Source organism: Desmodus rotundus, chromosome 10 (genome assembly GCF_022682495.2).
Source record: "Desmodus rotundus isolate HL8 chromosome 10, HLdesRot8A.1, whole genome shotgun sequence".
Classification (NCBI taxonomy): Eukaryota; Metazoa; Chordata; class Mammalia; order Chiroptera; family Phyllostomidae; genus Desmodus; species Desmodus rotundus.
Window position 1 is genome coordinate 102,327,657 of NC_071396.1, and position 19,202 is coordinate 102,346,858.

General features: G+C 43.7%; 1 protein-coding gene across 10 annotated transcripts in view; it reads left to right on the forward strand.

Annotated features, from left to right (window-relative positions):
- Positions 1 to 19,202, forward strand: part of NEDD4L (NEDD4 like E3 ubiquitin protein ligase) — a 292,637-nt gene that overhangs the window by 245,431 nt on the left and 28,004 nt on the right. For all 10 annotated transcript variants that reach the window (XM_024580553.3, XM_045187633.2, XM_071219554.1 and 7 more), the window contains 3 exons: positions 5,749 to 5,826; positions 7,223 to 7,277; positions 12,586 to 12,644. In XM_024580553.3, coding sequence (XP_024436321.1) covers positions 5,749 to 5,826; positions 7,223 to 7,277; positions 12,586 to 12,644 — 192 coding nt within the window. The remainder of the gene's footprint in view (positions 1 to 5,748; positions 5,827 to 7,222; positions 7,278 to 12,585; positions 12,645 to 19,202) is intronic.

Genomic DNA, 19,202 nt, shown 5'->3' on the forward strand with positions numbered 1-19,202 from the left:
GGTCTTCACTCCTTCCTTCGTGTCCTCACTCCGTGCTCATGGTTCTCGTAGAGAGCCGTCACCGACACCGAAGCTCGTCTGCAGAGGGTTTGCTCGGCCTGCATCAGGAGTCTGCCCGTGTGGGCTGTGGGATTGGGGGGCGTGCGGGCGCAGGGCAAGGGCCAGGGGTCGGCCCCAGGTTGGCTGCCTTTTCTCCGCAGCACTCCTGGAACACTAGCGTTCCGACAGTTCATCGTGCTTGGGGGGTGGGGGGAAGCAGGGCTCCGTGTCGCTAGGATGTTGATGTTACTGTTTCACATCTCATGATAGTGTAATAGGAATTCCAGTCTTTTGAAAACTAATTTTCCTTTGCCAGTTTCTTTTTGCATTTTTATTAACGTGGCTCATCGGTGTTTGGTTTGGCCCTTCCGTTTGTACTGTTCACCTCCGATTAGTATTTCATGTGTCTGGGCTACATTTCACACCTTTAATTGGGGAGGAAGAGACATACTGAAGGGCTTTGCTTGGAAACTTGATAGCTCTTCTTTGTGAACATTTTGTCAAACTTGACTTTTCTTCTCACACTGCCCTTCCCCATGCCCCTGAGTTGCACATTAGAAAGAACCTCTGTGTTGTATTAACTTGGACAAGATGGGATTCATTAAAAGTGAATGGACTGCCCTGCCTGGTGTGGCTCAGTGGATTGAGTGCCAGCCTGCGAAGCGAAGGGTCGCAGGTCCGTTTCCCAGTCAGGGCACCTGCCTGGGTTGCAGGCCAGGTCCCCAGTAGGAGGCATGTGAGAGGCAACCACACATCGATGTTTCTGTCCCTCTCTTTATCCCTCCCTTCCCATCTAAAAACAAATAAAATCTTTAAATGAAAGTGAATGGACATATTTTATATTCCCCTGTAAGTTCATTTTTGAGCTGAATCAGTGGTACCTTATGTAATGTAGCATACAGTTTTTTTTAAGGGTCGGTGGTTTTTTCCTACTATATAACCCACAGGCCTACGATTGAACTCAGTTGGTTCTCTTGTTTCTGACTATTTCTGATGCTGCGGGAGGTTTGTTTTTCTTCCTGTCCCTTATGTTCCCAACCAATGGCCTGGGTACACAGTTTCACTCAGTCCTTCTAGCATCCTTGCTGCTTGCGCAGAACTGGTGGGATGGGAAAGCTGGCTGAGTGCTGGTATTGCCGTTGGCCCCTAGCTCTCCGGTCTTCTACCAGCAGTGAACACATGCTTTCGACTCCCACTTCCAGTGGAGACTCCGAGTGTGTCCAGTTGACAGATCAGCAGTATGGTGTTAATGAGAGGCCTGACCAAAATGGCCTTTATACTCGCACAGGGTGTGCTGTTAATCAGTCCCTTGAGAATTGGACTAGGCAGCTTGGACAGCTCTCTCTCGAACCCTATGGAGGGGTCATGATGTAACACGTCCCCGTGAGGACACTCTCCGCATTTGGGGGAGGACTGTGACTATGACTGTGACTTATTGCAGGACACCCAACACCCTTGGTTCCTGCCACTGAATAACCACCATTTCTCCCCACCCCCCCACCATAGTGATAACCAAAAATGCTATCTCATACTGGCAGACACCCGGTAGTGAGAACCAATCCAAAAGTTGTTCCTATTTTAAAGTGAGGTAGTTGCCTGCCAAGAGAATTTATTTATCTTTTAGATCCTGGTGATATTCATTAAACTCATAACTACCTCTAAGGCATATAATGACACATTAGCTTTGTTTGACTCACCTGTGAGTCTGAAAATAATATTACAGGTTTGTGGCCGAGACGAGAGTAAGAGATAGGCAGCTTTGGGGAAAATATGCTAAGGGAGATTGTTTTGTTTTGTTTTAATGCTCACCCAAGGCTATGCTCTTTTGTTGTTGTTGTTACCGATTTTAGAGAGGAAGGGAGAGAAAGAGAAAAACATTGATGGGAGAGAGAAATATCAATTGGTTGCCTCCCAGATGCACCCCAATCAGGGATCAAACCTGCAACCCAGGTATGTGCCCTGACTTGGAATCAAACCCACAACCTTTTGGTGTGTGGGATGATGCTCCAACCAGCTGAGCCACCCAGCCAGGGCAAGATTGGTTTTTAAGTCCTTTTTTCCTCGTTGATGTAGAATGTGTGGCTGTCCTACTAGAGTACCCATTTCCACAAATCCTCAGCCAGAAATGGGAGCTCCAGAAATAGGGGGCAAATAGTATCAAAGTCGATGGATTAGTGTATGGAGCCACTGTGGCTTGCCAACATAAGCTATGATTTTAGTCATTTGAACTAGCTTAGTAATCAGATTCCCCTAACCTTTCACAGCCGTCCACGCCACAACTGCAGAGTAGCTGCAGCTGGGCAGATTTTATGGTAAACAGCACCAAGTGTGCTTTATTGCCTGCATCGTGGCTGAATGAACCCCGGGTTGAATTTCCAGTTGTCCCTCTCTACCCAGATGCTTGTTGTTGACTGATTTACTGATGTAAAATTTTAATTTGTTAAAACAACATTTTGTTGCCGCTGCCAGTGTTGAAAACCCTTAAGGTGACAACTGGAAATTCCCCCGGTTACTCCCCTTCATAATCAGACTCTTAATCAGGCTGCGCCAGCTGCTGTCTCTCCTTCTAAACAAAGGCCCGTGCGGAATTCTTACTGTCAAAGGCAGGCTCTGAGTTGCCTGTTGATTTGGACAAAAGATGGAGGGGTAGAGGGAACTGTAAGGATACTGTTCAGCTTAAAATCTATTTTGAGTTGGTTTGGGCTTTGCTTCATTTTTTAAAAGAGAGAACAAATGAAAGGCCAGCATAGCTTTTCTTAGGTTGGAGCCATAGAGTGAACAAGGAGGAAAAGCTGGTGGTGTGGGAGGAGAGTAATGGAAACAGTGCCCCTGCCCCCGCCAGCCTGCGGGCTCCAGCGGGCCACAGATGCCTACCAGAGGCCACCAGGTGACTGAGGAGAGGTGACAGGAGGCCTTCGATTTGTCCATTCCTCCGTGTATGTAAGAGTATGTTTGTGTCTTCTGCAGGACAAAGCAGTGACTTGTCTTTGCAGCAAGAAAGAGTATGCCTTGGTGAAGTTTCAGGTCTGTCCTCTACCTGTTCCGAACTGGTGAACTCATGGTAGCCTGGACATGGCTGTTGGTTTCTCCCAGGATGGAGTGGGAGCGCTGTTTTTCTGACCAGCGAGCATTCCTTTGCTGTCTACACAAGTGTGTGTGTGTGTGTGTGTGTGTGTGGTGTAACTCTGCTAAGAACCCTATTTGGTTTTTAAAAAGATGTTGCTCTTTGCGTTCTGTTTAAAACCTCTTTCAACTGTGTGGAGGGAAGTAACTGGGAAATATTAGAATAATTGTGAAATAGTGGGTGTTCTTAACTGTGCTGAGGAAAGGGAGAAACGGTCAAATGTGTTTCTTCGTATTTTATTCATTCATAGTCATATCATTTGAGACCTCATTAGTGTCCCAACTCTTGGCATCCCTAAGGTGGTCATCACTCACTGGGGCCTAGGCCGCCCTCCACCTGCGCCATCAGCTTAGGGGTGCCTGCTTCCTTGGTTGTTCAGGGGGGCAGGGGAGTTCAGTGTGCCTCTAGACTTAGGCTTCAGAAACTGAGAGATTGCAGCTGCCGCCATTATTTTGTTTTCGTTGGTATAATGAAATAACGTGACTCCTAAGGCTCTGTAGCCCTCATATTCTATAAATTCTGGGTTTGCATGCAAGGCCGGCATAGCAGACCTGCGAAATTGGGTTTATTTTATGCTTTATGCTCCCCTCACCCTCAGCTTCTATTCACTGATACTTTAATTTCAGGGTTCCCCCCCCCCTTTTAAATCACCAGCTTTTAACCAAAATAGCTGGTTGCCTTTCATAGTAGCTTACATACGTGATTCCAAGACATGGCTGGCCTTGCACGTGGCATCGGCAGCCCCTGTCTTTTTGGGCTTTCTCCACACCTGATAGTCAGGGGCTGTGTTCCGCAGGGTCCCCTGTGGTTGTGACTCTAGCCTGGCTCAGAATCTGCCGTGAGCGGGTAGCTATTGTGGAGTTCTGTGCTTCCTCCATCACAGTTAACCCATCACACATGTTTCTCAGAATATCAGCTGTTCGAACTTTCTAAATCCTAAGTCTGTTTAGTATATCTGTTTATACTGTATGTGTTCCAATATACTACAGAATACTGGACCTATTTTATGCCTTTACTTATTGTTTTTTAAAAGCGTATGAGTGAGGTTCACGGTCAATATCAATCATAAACCACTAACATGATTAATTCTGCCAATTACAAGTTTGCTCTGGCTAACAGAAAGCAAAATTAATTTTATATTTTGTGATTTTTTATTTTTGCCAATTTCAAAAATCTGTCACTTTGTTATAATCCAGTAATACTAATGGTTTAAACTGTTGACTTGGAAAAAATAACTTTTTACAGCTTTATTGAAATGTGATTCACATACCAAACAGTTCACCTATTTAAAATATACAATTGAATGGTTTTTGACAAATAGTGAACAGAGATGAGCAGCCATCACTATAATCCATTTTAGAACATGTTCATCACCCCCAAAGGAAACCCCTTTCCCATTAGTAACAGAGTAAATTTTATTATTTTTCAAGGTCTGTACCAATTATTTCATTTTCCGGTTGACTTGGGAAAACACCAAGGCAGAAAATCTTTTACTCATTTGACAGTAATAAAGGCTGAAATTGAAATAAAGGGTTATTTTTAAAGGATTTTTTAAATTTGGGGCTTATTTGATTGACATTTTATTATTCTGAGTTTTATCACTTGTTTTCAAACCTTTTGAGTTTAAAATATGCACTCTTTTAGTTACCTTGCGTTTTCGCTGGGTCCACAGCAGTGAGAGGCAGCTCCCAGACTGTGGGTCAGAACCTCTGGGCGAGTTCTCATTCTTCCTGAAACTCTTTCCTCATATCAAGAAATGGCGATCATGTGCCCAACCCCCTAGCAGCGAGGTTGCAAGGTCATTATGAGTCTGACTGTACTTTGTCAATTAGAAAGCGTGACCGCAGATGTCAGACTACTTATTTCAATTTTGTTGGTTCTCTGTGGTATCTTTAGAAGCAAATCCCTTAAGAAAAATCTTTGGCCAACTTTTACATATTAAGACCCTCACGTGAGAATCAAATCTGCAAAACTCAAGAATCTCAGTAAAGCTGTAGAGCAGGGATGAGACTGGTGAAGAAGCAAACGCTATGGGATGGCACGTCGCTTGCCAGTCAGTCCAGATTCAGATTCTCTGCTTCCATTCAGGAAAGAGTGGGAAGGAGGAGCAGGGAACTCAAGCGCTGATAGAGAGGCTTTTCCTAACTGTGAGGCCAGCTACCCCACCCCAGAGCTCCGGATCCAGCGGGAGGTTGACACACTAGGGCTTCACTCCCTCTTCCGTGGAGTAGGGCCTCCTCCTGGCAGGCTCCCTTTATTCCGGTTTCCATAGTAACATTACTGCCGGAACCCTCTTTCTCTTCACCTTCACCGTCTTAGGAAAACGATTAACCTTTTATTTCAATAGTCTTACTCTCCTTCTTTCACCAAGGACAAGGAGGAAGAGTGGACTTTTTTGAGAGATGGTCAGCCAGGCCTCCTGTTCAAAGATGGGACCCTCCCATCCCCCTGTGCACGCGGGAGCGAGGCTCCATGCACGTGCCCCCTGGTTGCCTTGGAGCACGCAGCTCCCCAAGGGGAGGAGCCAGTAACAGCACACTGTCGGTCACTCCTAATACCTTCTGCCTTTTACATTTTTCTTGCAGGAAGATCCACGCCTGAAATTTCCAGTACACATGCGGTCAAAGGCACCTTTAAACCCCAATGACCTTGGCCCTCTTCCTGTGAGTACACTGGAGACACCTGGGCAAGTCTGAAAATGTTTATTCATTCCTTTGCCTAGTGTTGATGGAGAGGCCCTGTGACAATTTCTCCAGACTTTTGGGGCTCCATTGGCCTATAATTTCTTCACAGAATTGGGTATATGACTGAATTCTAATACAGACAATTCATCCAACAGCCAGTATGTATGAAAGAGGCTTCTGAATTGCCAGCTGCCGGTAGAAGGTAGACCGCGTAACTAGGATGTGAGAGGCATTCTTCACAGGTGATCATTTAAGCAGCACACGTTTGTTTTGTAACGTAGCAGCCACCAAGTTCCACCCATAATGCTGACTTAGTCAATAGGAGCAAAAATATTAAAAACGGTGGGAGAAAAAGGCACAGGAAACCACAGAAAGTTTATGTAAGTCATTTAGCCTGCAGATATTGTAAGTTTTCCTTCCTGGTTGATGACAGCTTATAAATCTAATTTTTTAATCAATTTGTTCTCTTTGGGAACCTGAATGGGATTGAGCTATGTACTCCAAATTGGATTTTGAATGAAATTTTCAACACACACCCTCCTCGACATGCCCCCATTAAAAGAAAAGCATTATGGGGGGAGGGGAGGGGAGGGGAGGGGTGGAACTATAAGACTGTTTTTAAGTGGAAGGGCACTGGAAATTTTTTGGTTGTTTTTCCCAAGCATAAGAACCTTTTCTGTTGCCTGGCGTGTGGTGTATTATGGCAAAATTTGAGGCTAGGAGGGTTAGGGTTCAATCTTTATTCATTAGGTTATACAAACATCCCTCACTCTCCAAATCTGCTTGGTTCCTGGCTTTAGAAGAAGAGAGTCTAGAATGTGTCTGGAGAGTGAGTTTGGAAAGGGAGTGAACCCGGTAGGTTCCTGAGTTTCAAACAGCAGGTAGGCACAGTTCAGATGATGAGCGCATATCAGCCCTCTCTTGAAAAAAAGTACCCAAGTCTCTTTGGTTCCCAAGTTTGCGTGACAGAGGAGTGCACGGGTTAGATTCCTCAACCAGCAATGACCTGAACAAAGCAGCTGCTCTAACATTTTCATCTTTCCCTCCTCCTCCCTTTGGTCCTCAGTAAATACCGAATTCAGTGAGGTATTCAACCCCAGTGCAACTGTCCCATGGTATGCTGAAGTTTCCCTGTGAAACCTTTGAAATAGCAACCCCTGTTTCCTGTCATGCAGTGAACGCATCCAAGATTGTGGAACTCGTGATTCAAGTTCTAGATGTTGTCAAGGGCTAACTGGAAATGCTTGCAGTTCATTCCTAATGTCAAAACGTACCCGAGGGGGAAAGAGGAAGAGTCCTAGAGTGTTTTAATTTTGCCTTGGATTTTGGCTGGGCTCACTCATTGTTTGTATTCTCTCTTTTTCCCTGACACCAGCCTGGCTGGGAAGAAAGAATTCACGTGGATGGCCGAACGTTTTATATTGACCACAGTAAGTAGGCACTGGTGTGGACGCACAGGGATTGCAGGTAAAGGGAGGGGGAGGCTGTTTCAAATGGGAGAGTGAAAGCTTTGTTGTTTACTCTTTGTCTAGGCAGCCAGGTGTTATGTGGACACAGTGATGCCAGAGAATCAGGGCCCTCGCACGGTACTGTGCTTTCCCCCCAAGTTTGCTGGGAAGTGGCCCGTCAAGCTTTTACCCATTTTGATCTTGTGACCTATTAACTTTTTTTTTTTTAATTTAAGAACTCTCTTTTGGTTGGTGACCCCTTGACTTTTGCGCTTTTAATAAATACACTCTGGTAATAGAAAATAAGATTAGAAGTGACGACGGAGCCCAAAATCAGTGCGTGCGCAACGCTTGACGCAGCTTATGGGTGTTTTAAACGCTGCCTCCGCGGGTGTCAGGGCGAGGTGCCCATTCTGACTTATTTTCTATTCATAGCGTGTTTCCTTGCACCCAGCACACTAATATATCCGCAGCCCTTTTCTCGAAATTGTAGTATATTTGCTGTAGGCATTTGCTCTAGCACCTATGAAAAGATGTGTGGTTTCTCATTTCAACTAAAAGTTAAACTAATAAGGGTTTGCTTTTTTAGCCAGTAGTTTATTGTCTTTCTGGAAGTGACACATTCTCCATATTTATATATACCTTACAACTTCTGAAAAGAAGTCTTTGAATAGATTTGAAGTTCAGATCATGCATGCAGGTTGGTAGTCTTCTGCTCTGTGTTGTCATTTGACACCAGGTTCCCCCAGCCTCACATTGTCTGCGCTCATCATGTCGATTCGTTGATGAGCCAATTGCTGGGAAGTCTGGCCACGAAGATGGGGCTTGTCACTCTCTCTTAGGCTTAGTGCCGCTTCCAGGCGTTACTAAGCAATCAAGTACATTGTACACAGACCTTCATTTCCTGGAACGGAGGCTCAGGGGTTATTATAAATTGAATTAAGCAAGAAGCCCAACAATTCAGAATTGAACCAAAAGTAGAAGTCCTCAGTGTATTTAGGGGTACAGGCTACCCTTTGGTTTAAATTAGATTATGTCGAAGTACAGAGTCCTAGTTTTGTCTTCAACCAGTAGAAGTAATGTTTACCTGCTTTCCAGAATTTTACAGTGAGCATAAAATTGCCACCATAAATGCTTTAAAATAGGTGTGTTTCCTTAATATGCTGTTTATCATTTTCTTAACCATAATTTGTTAAAGGAGTAGGGAGTTCATATTCCTTTTGCCAATTAAAAACAAAACACAGGTGTTTGATTTTTGGTTTTTTTAGGTTTTTGGTACCTTATAACTTTGATTTTCAAAGATAGGTATAAAGAATAATGATTTTATTAAAACAAAGTCTCATCTAGTAATGCAACCTTGACCTGCTCCACACAGAGCATTTAACACACCACTGTGGCCATGTCCTGGCTGGTGATCTTCGGATCAACCTGAAAAAAACTTTAGAAATGTTCCTAAGGTACTGCAAGGTCCCAAAGACAAGGGCAACACTGTTGCAAAGAGCCATCCTAGTGTATGTTAGAAATAAAATCATAGGCGGTGTTTCTAGCGGCGTGCATGGAACTAAGATAATACGTAGTAGATGTTTTGGAAAATGGTGACTTGAAGTGGGTTCATGGGAGGTCCATGGTGACGTTGTCAGGAAGTTGATGTCCTTGGTCAGAAAGGGGAAAGAATTTGCCCTGAGAAGCAGCAGCACCTGCAGCCAGGGAGGCAGAGAGGGCAGTTCCTTAATCCGAATCAGTCCACCAGACCCTGCAAGTGCGGCATTCGTCATTTCTCTTGCTAGAATAGAGAGCACACGGAGGCTCCTCTTTCCAGAGATTAAGATTCGCCTTTGCTTACCCATACTGAAAGGTTCTCTTAACTGAACATGGTATAAATTGGACCAGAAACGATGTAAGAGAAAGATCTGGTTATGAGAACCTCATTAGCTGGTAATACAACATTTCTGCCATTTCTCCTAATTTGCAAAGGTTTACTTGATGGAAGGTGATAAAGGAGTGCCTGTCAGTGAAACAGAGTTCTATTCATACGCCTTTTCCCCAAAATCCAGTTTATGAAAACTGCAGAACACCTCTTCTTAAGAGGCTTTTTCAGACCGATAGGGACACTCCAAAATGGGTTGAATTACCCAGTGGTGACATTTAGGAATTTCTCCACCTGCCGAATGCACCTCGCTTTCCAAACAGTTTTCCCACATCTGATTTCTAGCAAAATTCAGCATCTCATTTTGCCATCACAGAACAGAAACCAGGTCATCCTTCATATGCCCTTTTACTGTGAAAGCGGTCACCTTGGGAGTTATTCAGAGTCATCCTGTCTTCCAGCATCGCTGGGGCAGGTGGGCTGCCCTCTGAATGACAAAGACAGCAATGCCCTTCTCTTTGAAATAATTAGGTTATTTATTTTTCACTTCATAAATCCTTCAGAAGTTAAACACTTTCAAGATTAATAATTTCAACCATCTGATAGATTTAATTTCAGAAGAGAGAATGCTCACTACTAATCTCTTTAGGTGCCTTGATTCGTTTGGTTGACATTTATCAAATAGCTTGTATGTCTCAAGCCTGGTGCAGGAGGTTAAGGGAAGATCTTGACCTGAGCCTCCCCCGTCTGAGGAATTGTGTCATTCTTCTTAAAGACCAGATATGCCCAGCAGCTGAGGAATTGGCCACAGGTGTCTGGTAGGAGGGAAAATGAGGTTCCACTGATGCTGTAAACCCTGTTTTAGCCTGTTGTGCCCACGGCCCTACCAAACCAGTTAACAGTTGCTAAATTGACCGATCTTCTCATTCTCTTACTTCATTCTTGTCCCTTTATTTGAAAAATGCCTCAAAGACACAACGCAAATTTAGATTAAAAAATTCTAGGGGAGAAAATGGAAAACCGGTCACCATACATTCATATATTGACAGTACTCAGCTGCAAAATTAACCTTTATTTTAACCACACAGAAACTTGTATGGTTCTGGGAGCTCAGACAATTTTAAAGGAACTTTGTTTTCACCATCAGCTTCATCTGGTCATTAAAAAAAAAAATAACATATTAGGCTCCTGTTGCATGCTAGGAAATATGTTAATGCTGGAGAGGAGGAGGCTGCAGGGAGGAATAACAGCCCCGTCCTCGAGGGGCTTGAGTTCTAGTAAGGAGGACCAGGGAGTGCTGTAAGTGTTGTATTCGAGCAAAGAAGCCCTTGTCAACGTAGAAGCGGAAGAGGCAGGGTGCTCCTGCTTGTGAAGTGGTTCGGCACCAGGGCAGGGTGGGGGGCTGCGGGAGGACCTCACGCATTGAATGGGTTACTCTTCAGACGGATCCCAAACGATGAGGCGGACTAGTCAGGCACATTCAGTGAAAAGCGCTTCCCGCGGGAGAAAACACATGCGGGTGCAGCAGGTGCCAGCGTTCGGGGACGGAGGCAGGGTTACCCATGGCCTGTGCACAGATGTGGCAGGCAGGGTGCACAGGTCAAGTCAAGGGGGGTCTGCCAGCTGTGGGAACTCAAGCCCTGAGCCCTTCTGCAGTCAGGGGGGAGCCCCTGAGGGATTTTCCAGAGGAAATGGCAATAGGTTTGTTCTTTAGAAAGATCCTTTTGACAGAGCTATCGTGGGAGTCCTGAGCAGGGATAAGGCTGAGGCCAGGGAAGCCCAGAGAAGGGTCCAGGGAAAAGATGAGCACTCCAAAGGAAGCCTATGAGAGCGAGGTGGGGACAGGTTGGTGACCAGCAGGGGTGAATGGCGCGGGAGGAAAAAGGGTGTGTCCAGGTCCTGGATTTGAACAGTGAATGGGTTGTGGCACTGTTAACCCGGGAACACAGGATGACATGAACAGTGTGGGTGAGGATTATGGGTTCGGTTTGATAGAGTTGGGTTGAAGACACCTATAGGAAATCCAGGTACAGATGTCCAGGGTGGAGCTTGAAGCTCAGCTCTGGACTGAAGATTTGGGAGTTGCCGTGTAGTGGTCATTCATTCATTTTCCGCTTTGATGACAGTACGCAGTCCTTACGGTTGTAGTCCAAGGCAGTTTCTACTCAGCTCTATTTTTTCCATTATTTCTTTTTTTTTTCCTATCGTTTTCCATCACAGTAGCAACCTGTAGTTTCCTAAGTCTTCTGTTTTCAAAGTAAGGGACCCAAAAATGCTTTTGCTTCCATTAAGGTGCTCCAGAAGGGTTGAAACACTTCACATAAATTCTCCTCCAGCATGCGCAAATCTAGAATCATTATGTGCTTTGGTAACTTTATTTTAAAACTTTACCTCTACTTTTATTAACATAATTATAATACCAGACTCTGAAAAATCCCTAGTATGGTCATGAAAACCAAACTTAGGAGTTATTCTTACCAGTTCACTCACAGAATTTACAGGAAATGATTAGAATCAATCTTTTTCTCAAATAATTTCCCATTATTTTAAGCCAACATAGATTTCCTAAAACTCCAGAGAGAACTCATTCTCCCCAGTCGGTCCGCCCCATCATCTTTCATTCGAGTTCACCCCTGCCCCACCAGACACACTCATACACACATGTGTGCGTGCACCAGTGATCCATAAATCCTTTTTACTTATGTGCAGTCACAAACCCCATGTGATCGAGGGTAGCTGCTGGGCAGTGGTGTAGGCGGCATTGAACGATCTTGCTCACGTTGACTCTTTGGGAAGAAAGAAAACCACTTCTCGCCAACTTGGCCAAACAGGGCGGCATTCCTTTGGGCCCCTCCCCTGCGCTCTCTAATTCTCATTTTTTGGACTGCCTTACTGACTAGCTGCTTTGATTGTTGTGTGCCGTACCAGTGACACGTGTTGTGGGTTATTCATTTGTTCAGTGTGGACTTCTTCATTGAAAGCCCTTTCTCAAGGTCATAAGCACAGGCAAAAATATTTGAAATGAGAAAAATATCACGTATGTTCGTTAACTTTTGGTAGACTAAGACTTTTTTGTGTCTTTTTTTTTTCAATTAAATAAAAATCAAGATCAAGTTATAAATCCTTGAAACAACGGGGGTTTATAATCAAAATCTCAGCAGATTGCTTGCTAAAAGCAGTGTAAATAGATGGTTTTCCTTTGGGTGCATTTTTGATCGAGTGTCTAACTAAATGGTATGTAGGAGGTTTGCCATGGAGAGAATTGTTCTCCTCTAACCCTGAAATACTAAGTTACTATTTTGGGGGGCCAGGCTGGGGAACTAGACAGCTTTATTTGTATTCCAGCAATAATTATTTCTGGAAGGCCTTCAACAATATAGATTTGAACTAATATGCTGGTTTTCTTTTACTATTAATTTTCAGATAGCAAAATAACTCAGTGGGAAGACCCAAGATTGCAGAACCCAGCTATTACCGGCCCGGTTAGTATTCTCCAGTTCTGAATGTTCAGTGTCATATTTCGGTTGCATCAAAACACGCATTTCTGGCATATTACTGCACACCTTGGTGTAACTGAGTAGCTTAACATTACGCCCATCTCCTCCTTATGGGAACTTCCAGGTGCCGAGATTCGGTGTGAGGTACAGGTGCATTTGCCTTTTCACGTGGCTTTCATCACAAAGGAAAAGGAAGTGGCATGGTAATGGTAGCGAAACAGACCGTTTTCTCCATTATGAAAGGGCGGCTTGTAAGCGTAACAATCAAACTGTCCTCTCTTCCTTTTAATATGAGGCAAAGCCAGCCCTGTATTTGGAGAATTTTGTCATTTCTTTAGGCCAAGGGCAGTTTGGGCATGCTCACAAATCTAAGCTGTATTCTGAATCTCTTCCAGCGCTGAAAACATGTAAAAGTTTGGGTGAGGTTGTCACCAGCCTGTGGAGCTGGCAGAGAAGAATCTCTGTCTCCGGGGACCCACTAACTTTCTCATAGTCCCTTTGTGTGTGCCAGGTGGGAGAAGAACCGGTTCCGCATTAGGTATGGCGCTGCCTCCTTAAATTGCTGCCGCACACTGTTCTTAAAGAAGAGTGAGAACCTCAGGTCATTCAGTAGTAATGGACACTTGGTGTCCATGCCCTGGGAGGAGTCTGTAGAATGGGGCGGATCTCCTCAGCAGGGAAAGTGCACCAGCGCCTCCTGTTGGTGGCTATAACAGTGCAAGGAGGTGATTTGGAATTACAGGAAAGGTACTGGGACCACAGAAGATTGCAAGTTTGGGATTCTTTTTAAAAACCGGAGGAGCACAAGGAAGTTAAATTTATTGTGTTGAGTGCTGAGCTAAGAGGCCAATGGGTATATTTAAAATACTAATTTCGGGGCTTTAATCTGAGTGTGTGCAAATTCTGTTTTGAATTATAACGGTAAGTCCATTTGAAAACTTAAGTGCTATTATAATGCAAATGCACCTTGATACCTGACATCCCTCTAGTTATCTAGCTGTTGGGTCTGTTTATTCAATTTGTTCAGCTGCTTTGGTACAGCTTACGAAGTACCCAGTAATACCTGGTTCACACAGGCCACTGCTTTTTCTCTGTGTAGCTTAATAAATACCTGCCATCCTACCATGGCTTTTTTTTTTATTCACAATCACAATAAGTTGCTAGAATCACATTTTTCTCTTCTCCATCATGAAAAACAGATACATTCAAGAAGCAAAGCTGTTTTCAACTGGCAGAAGACATTTGACGTGATATTTCTCAGTCTTTTTCAAATCTTTTTTATGGTTTATTGATCATCTACATTCAGTCAAGCACGTAGCCTTATTACTATTGAAAATTGTTCGGCATCGTAAATCCAGGGAGATTGGCCCCCGAGAGAGTTCTCTATTTCTGTTTTCTTAAAGAGCTTGTTTACTCTTATTATTAGTGTTATTTCTTTCAGTAAGAGGGTGCGTGTTCAGGTAATTGTCAACTTAGTGTGGACATCTGGTCTTTGTTGTCATTCAGTTCCAAATATTTGGTAATTTCCATGTGATTTTTTTTTTCTCCTTGGTTTGTAAGTTATTTAGAATGTGCTTTTCATTTCTAAGACTATGGGAGAATTTTTGCCTGTTTCTTATTGACTTCTAATTTTATTGCATTGTGGCTGGAGACTATTGAATATGGAATGTTGATTATCAGATATTTGAAATGTCTTTGGAGGCTTGGCCAGTTTTTGTAAATGTTCTTTTGTGTTTGAAAAGAATGTGTATTCTGTCTTTCTTGAGTAGAGAAGTGTTCTTTACATGTATGCCATCAGATCAAGCCTGTGGTGTTTAAATTATCCATTTCCATCTCTGCGTTTTTCTGGCTGTTGTATCTCACCAAGGTGGCTCTGTCAGACTCCCACGGTGACTGGCTTTACTGAGCATTACGTTCATTTTCTCTTCGTTAGCATTTGCCTAGGCCATCCTTTCTGCCTCTCGCTATGTTGTTTTCCTTTCTACCTTCTATTAGATTGATGGAGTACTCTTTATTTTCTCTCATTTTTTTATGCTTGCTTGGAAGTTGTGTTTTCTATTTCTATTCTCCTAGTGCTCACATTAAGATTGTTAACCAACGCAGTTAATGTCAAAATTAATCTCTCTCTACTCTCCTCCTGGATAATACAGCATTTTAGGGAACGTTAGTGCTATTCTTCCCACTCCCGTTTCCCATTGTTCAGTGGATACTACCTTTAAAGCCACCATGTCTTTAAACTTCCCAAATAATCATTAGTATTTTATCTTTTTTTTTAAACAGTCAATGCTTACCTAATTTTACTTAGATGCAAACAGATGTCTTTGCCCACCACTGATCTTGCAGTTTTTTCTAGGTTAAGTTTTGTTCTTAATGACATAGAACCTCTAGTTCATAGTTCCCCAAGCGTGGCTACAGATCAGGAGCATCAGCATCACCCAGAAACTTGTTACAAATGCAGACTTGGGGCCCCGTCCCAGACCGACCAAGAACCAGCAATCCGTATTTTCACCAGTCCTCCCAGGGGTTCTGATGGCCACTCAAGTTTGTAAACCTCCACTCTAGCAGCAGTTTCGATGGGAGCCTGCGTGGTGACCTTGCTGAGTCTGAGAGGACCTATTGGACCTCTCTGTGAAACAGTAGTTCAGCTCGTTATAGAATTCTTGGTTAACAATCATTTTTCTTAAGTACTTTGGGGATAGTCTTTCATGTCTTCTGGTCTCCTTAACTGATGATGAGAAGTTTGTTGTCAATCTAATTATCTTTTTTTATGGCTAACTAACTCTCTTTTCACTGGTGGTTTTGAATTTTTCTGTGTTTTTAATGTTCTGTAATTTTACTGTATCCTAAGTGTGGATGAATTTTAAAAACTTTATTCTGCTTTGGACTCATTGTGATTCTTCAGGACATTGGGACCATGTCTTTCCTCCAGTCTAGAAAAGTCTCAGCCGTTATTTCTTCACATGTTGCGTCTTTCCCATTCTCTTGAAATACCTGAGTCAGTAACTGTTGGGTCATTGATTCACTTTCACAGTTATCTCCCTTATCTCTTAGCTTTCATATTTCCATCTCTCTTTTGTTGCTGTGTATAGTGCGCTCAGCTCTTTCAGTTAATTTTTTCCTAAGCTTTTTATATCAGCTATTTCTATCAGTTTACTTTATCTGTCATTTCAGTGACTGTTTAATTGCTCAAAGTTTATTTGCTTGGTCTTTTTAGCTATTTTTCTGTCCTCTGTTTTCCTTCTTTTTTTTTAATTTATATTTCCAGCTTTTTAATTATTCTTAACATAGCCTGTTTTATAGCCTTTTTCAGATTATGAGATCTGGTCCCAGGAATATAAAGTATTTCCACTTGTTATGTCTGTAGACTCTCGTCAGTTGCAGTTTATTGCCAAGTTCCGTCCGTAATTTGTGTGTGTGCTCATCTTCATTTTTTTTCACATGGGGCTTTTATAAGTTCTGACCTGTATTGACTGTTAACCACTGAGCTTGGGTTCACTCACCCCCACTTAGCATAACCATGGATTTCATACCCACTTTGGTGTAGCCTTGGAGTATGACTTTATCACAGGTCTGTTTCTTTTTCTTTTTCTTCCATTTATGGTCCTGGACAGAAGGTAAGCTTCCTTGCAACTTTCCTGGGCCAGTGGGTAGAGTTTTCTTGTCCCTTTTTCAGATGTAAGTTTTGAGCAGGGAACTCTGTTCCGGCTCCCGAGGTCATACAGACCGGTGGCCAGGTTCCATGTCCCCCCGCGAGGATTAAAACCCAAGCCCACACGCCTGTGTCTAGGTCCAGCACCCACTTATTTCTCCATGTCGAGTCTTTCTGCTTATCTGGTACCTAGAGTTTCTCTTTTTCCCCAGTTTTAAAAGTATGTATTAGGGGCGAGGGGACCCTTTGTGTGCCAGCCCAGTGCAGCGTTGCCGTAAGTCAATGTTCTGTCCGTATGACAAATGTCACCATGAAAAGCTTTCGTAAAGTGCTCCCTGTGCTTGCTGCTCTTACGAGTACTGTCATGCTGTGTCACACTTTGTACTTGTCGGAGAACTTGATAATCAGCTGCTTTGACATGCTGAGCAGTCCCCTCTGGAAGGGAGGGGAGACACTATTATTCCTGATTTGTCAGAAGATCAGAAAGCTAATTTTGTGGCCAAAACTTCCAGCAGATGTCAGAATTGGGACCAGAGCCTCAGGTGTGCTTGTTGGCCACACCAGTGTCCCCACGCCAGCCAGGCGCCCTTCCCTCCGAAGAGCTCCAGCTAGACTGTAAGGGCAGGAACGCGTTTAGGCCCGTCTTGCATACTAAGTCAGGTTTTCACTTCACACCAGAGAGAAAGCACGTGTAAGGCAGAGCAAAGGGGCTTTAAACACCAGACATGTGATTTTCTAACTGGGCTGATTTTGCAAATTAAATTACATGGAAGAAAGTAGGATGCCAGATTTCCAAGAGAGAATAAATAATTTGGCCGAAAGAAGAAAGACACTACACGCGTGATTCTGTTCAGAGGCTGCGCTCATGGACGTCTCAGTCCTGTTGCGTTGCTGGAATCTTCTCAGGAGGAGAACAGACAAACCTACTCTCATTCCATTACAAGAACTCCGTCAAGAGGGAAGAGAGATGTACCGGAGGAGGATCGTGATTTTTCAACATTCGTGCATCAGTCCACCGCCGAAGAAACGCCAAAAACACCCCAGCATCCCATTTCCACCCACATCCAGTCATCACCGGCCGTGGTATAAGTCAGACCGGGGAGTGGGTGTCGTGTGCTGGGGGCAGCATTCCGCAGTGTATCCATCCCATGGGGAAGTTTTCACGTAAGACTGTTGAACTTCACAAGGATGACTGTTCAAGCCTTTTCCAACATTTTCAGGGGAGAACTAAAACAAAAATAATTGCCGGGGATCAGATTTTTGGAAATGGAAGTACCTTAAAGTTCATCTAGCCAAATCCATGGTGGAGAGGTTGTCCCAGAACTGGCTGGAAAGAAAGGCTATTCTAGAAGTCAGCTTTTCTAAAGCTGGCACGGTTTAATGCCAGGAAATGCAATCTTTTAGGTCCAATTCCCTCTGTCACAGTTAATCACAGCTAAGAGCATCGACCAAACACTTTGCCTGCTCACGGTTTTGCACTCACTGTCCCTGTCGTGACGTGCTCCCCACTGTCACTGGTTTCCGCTCAGGTGTCCCTTTCTCAGAGCTGCCTGCCTCCCCTTTCCTGACCAGCTCCTATAAAATAGCCTCCCGGGAACTCTTGTCACTTTTTCCTCACTTACCGCTGTTTATTCCTTTGCTTCTTGCTATTGCTCACAGTAGCTTATAAGCTCCAGCAGAGAATAGGGAGAGAACCCTTTGGTTAGTGTGCCATTATTTTCCTCGCACCTAGAGTGCCTGGCACAGAGTAGGTGCTTGAAGAAATACCTGTTGAGAGAATTGGCAAATGAACCACCAAAGAATGAATACATAAACTAGATAGAAAATCTTAGTTTGTTATGGGATGTAGTATTGGTAGAGCAAAAAACATGAGAATATCCTTATTGGCTTAAGTCAGATCAGGGTGCCCTTTTCCTTATACCGGTGGTGGTCCAGACACCAACCAAACTTGCACCTTTCCTAGAGTAGGGATTCACACGCGATTCCATCAGACTAAGCACCGTCCAGAATAAATGTGGTAGGTGGTCAAATCCAGGGTTCAGTGGAACAGCGAATGAAGAGTGGATTGAAAACAAAGGAAAGACCATAAGTAGTATAAATTGTCCTCAGATAAATATGATGCCTTTATTGCTCTTGAACTACAAAGTGAAACACCGACATGATTGTTGTTCGCTATAAGAGTGGTTGTTTCTGTGTTGGCTCAGTTATCTGTGTGATTGTCTCAAAAACAGTGTGAAGGAGGGAGGCTTATGTTTTTCATTTCTCCTTTCGGCTCAGGAATGAGCCAGGTGAAGGTACGAGGTTTGGAGTCTGGAGACACTTTGCTAAGGATCAGTATATTTTGTTAACTTAGCCCAAAAAAGATATCAGCAGAGCTATTCTTGTCCAAATGCACACTATCTGCCAAAAAGCAACGAGTCATTCTATGCTGCTACAGTTACATCCATGTATATGCAAAGGCCAGTCCTTTCTGCTTCATTATATATATATATGTATAAATATATAAGCCTTTTCAGTACACTGAAGACAGGGCTCTGGCTATTGTAAGCTGCTTTATAACATAGCAAGTAAAGAGTATTTAAATGACTATGTTAAAGTGTTACCTACTACTTTGCCTAAGAGATTCCAGCACTTGGGAGGAGTGACGGCTCGCTCAGTCACTGAGCCCACTCCTGTGGTGCCGTCGCTGTGCCTCAGAGGTAATAAGGCATGAAGGTTTAGAGAAATCCTCACCCGAGACTGCTTACTAAACAGTAGGGGGCAAACCTGACTCCTGAATGGGGGGACTTTTCCAGTGTGCCATCTACCTGGTCTTACAGTCCTTGATAAGGACATCAGTTCAGTTGCCTTTCTGCTCATTATATTTCCTCCCAAAGATTTTTAAAAGCGTGATC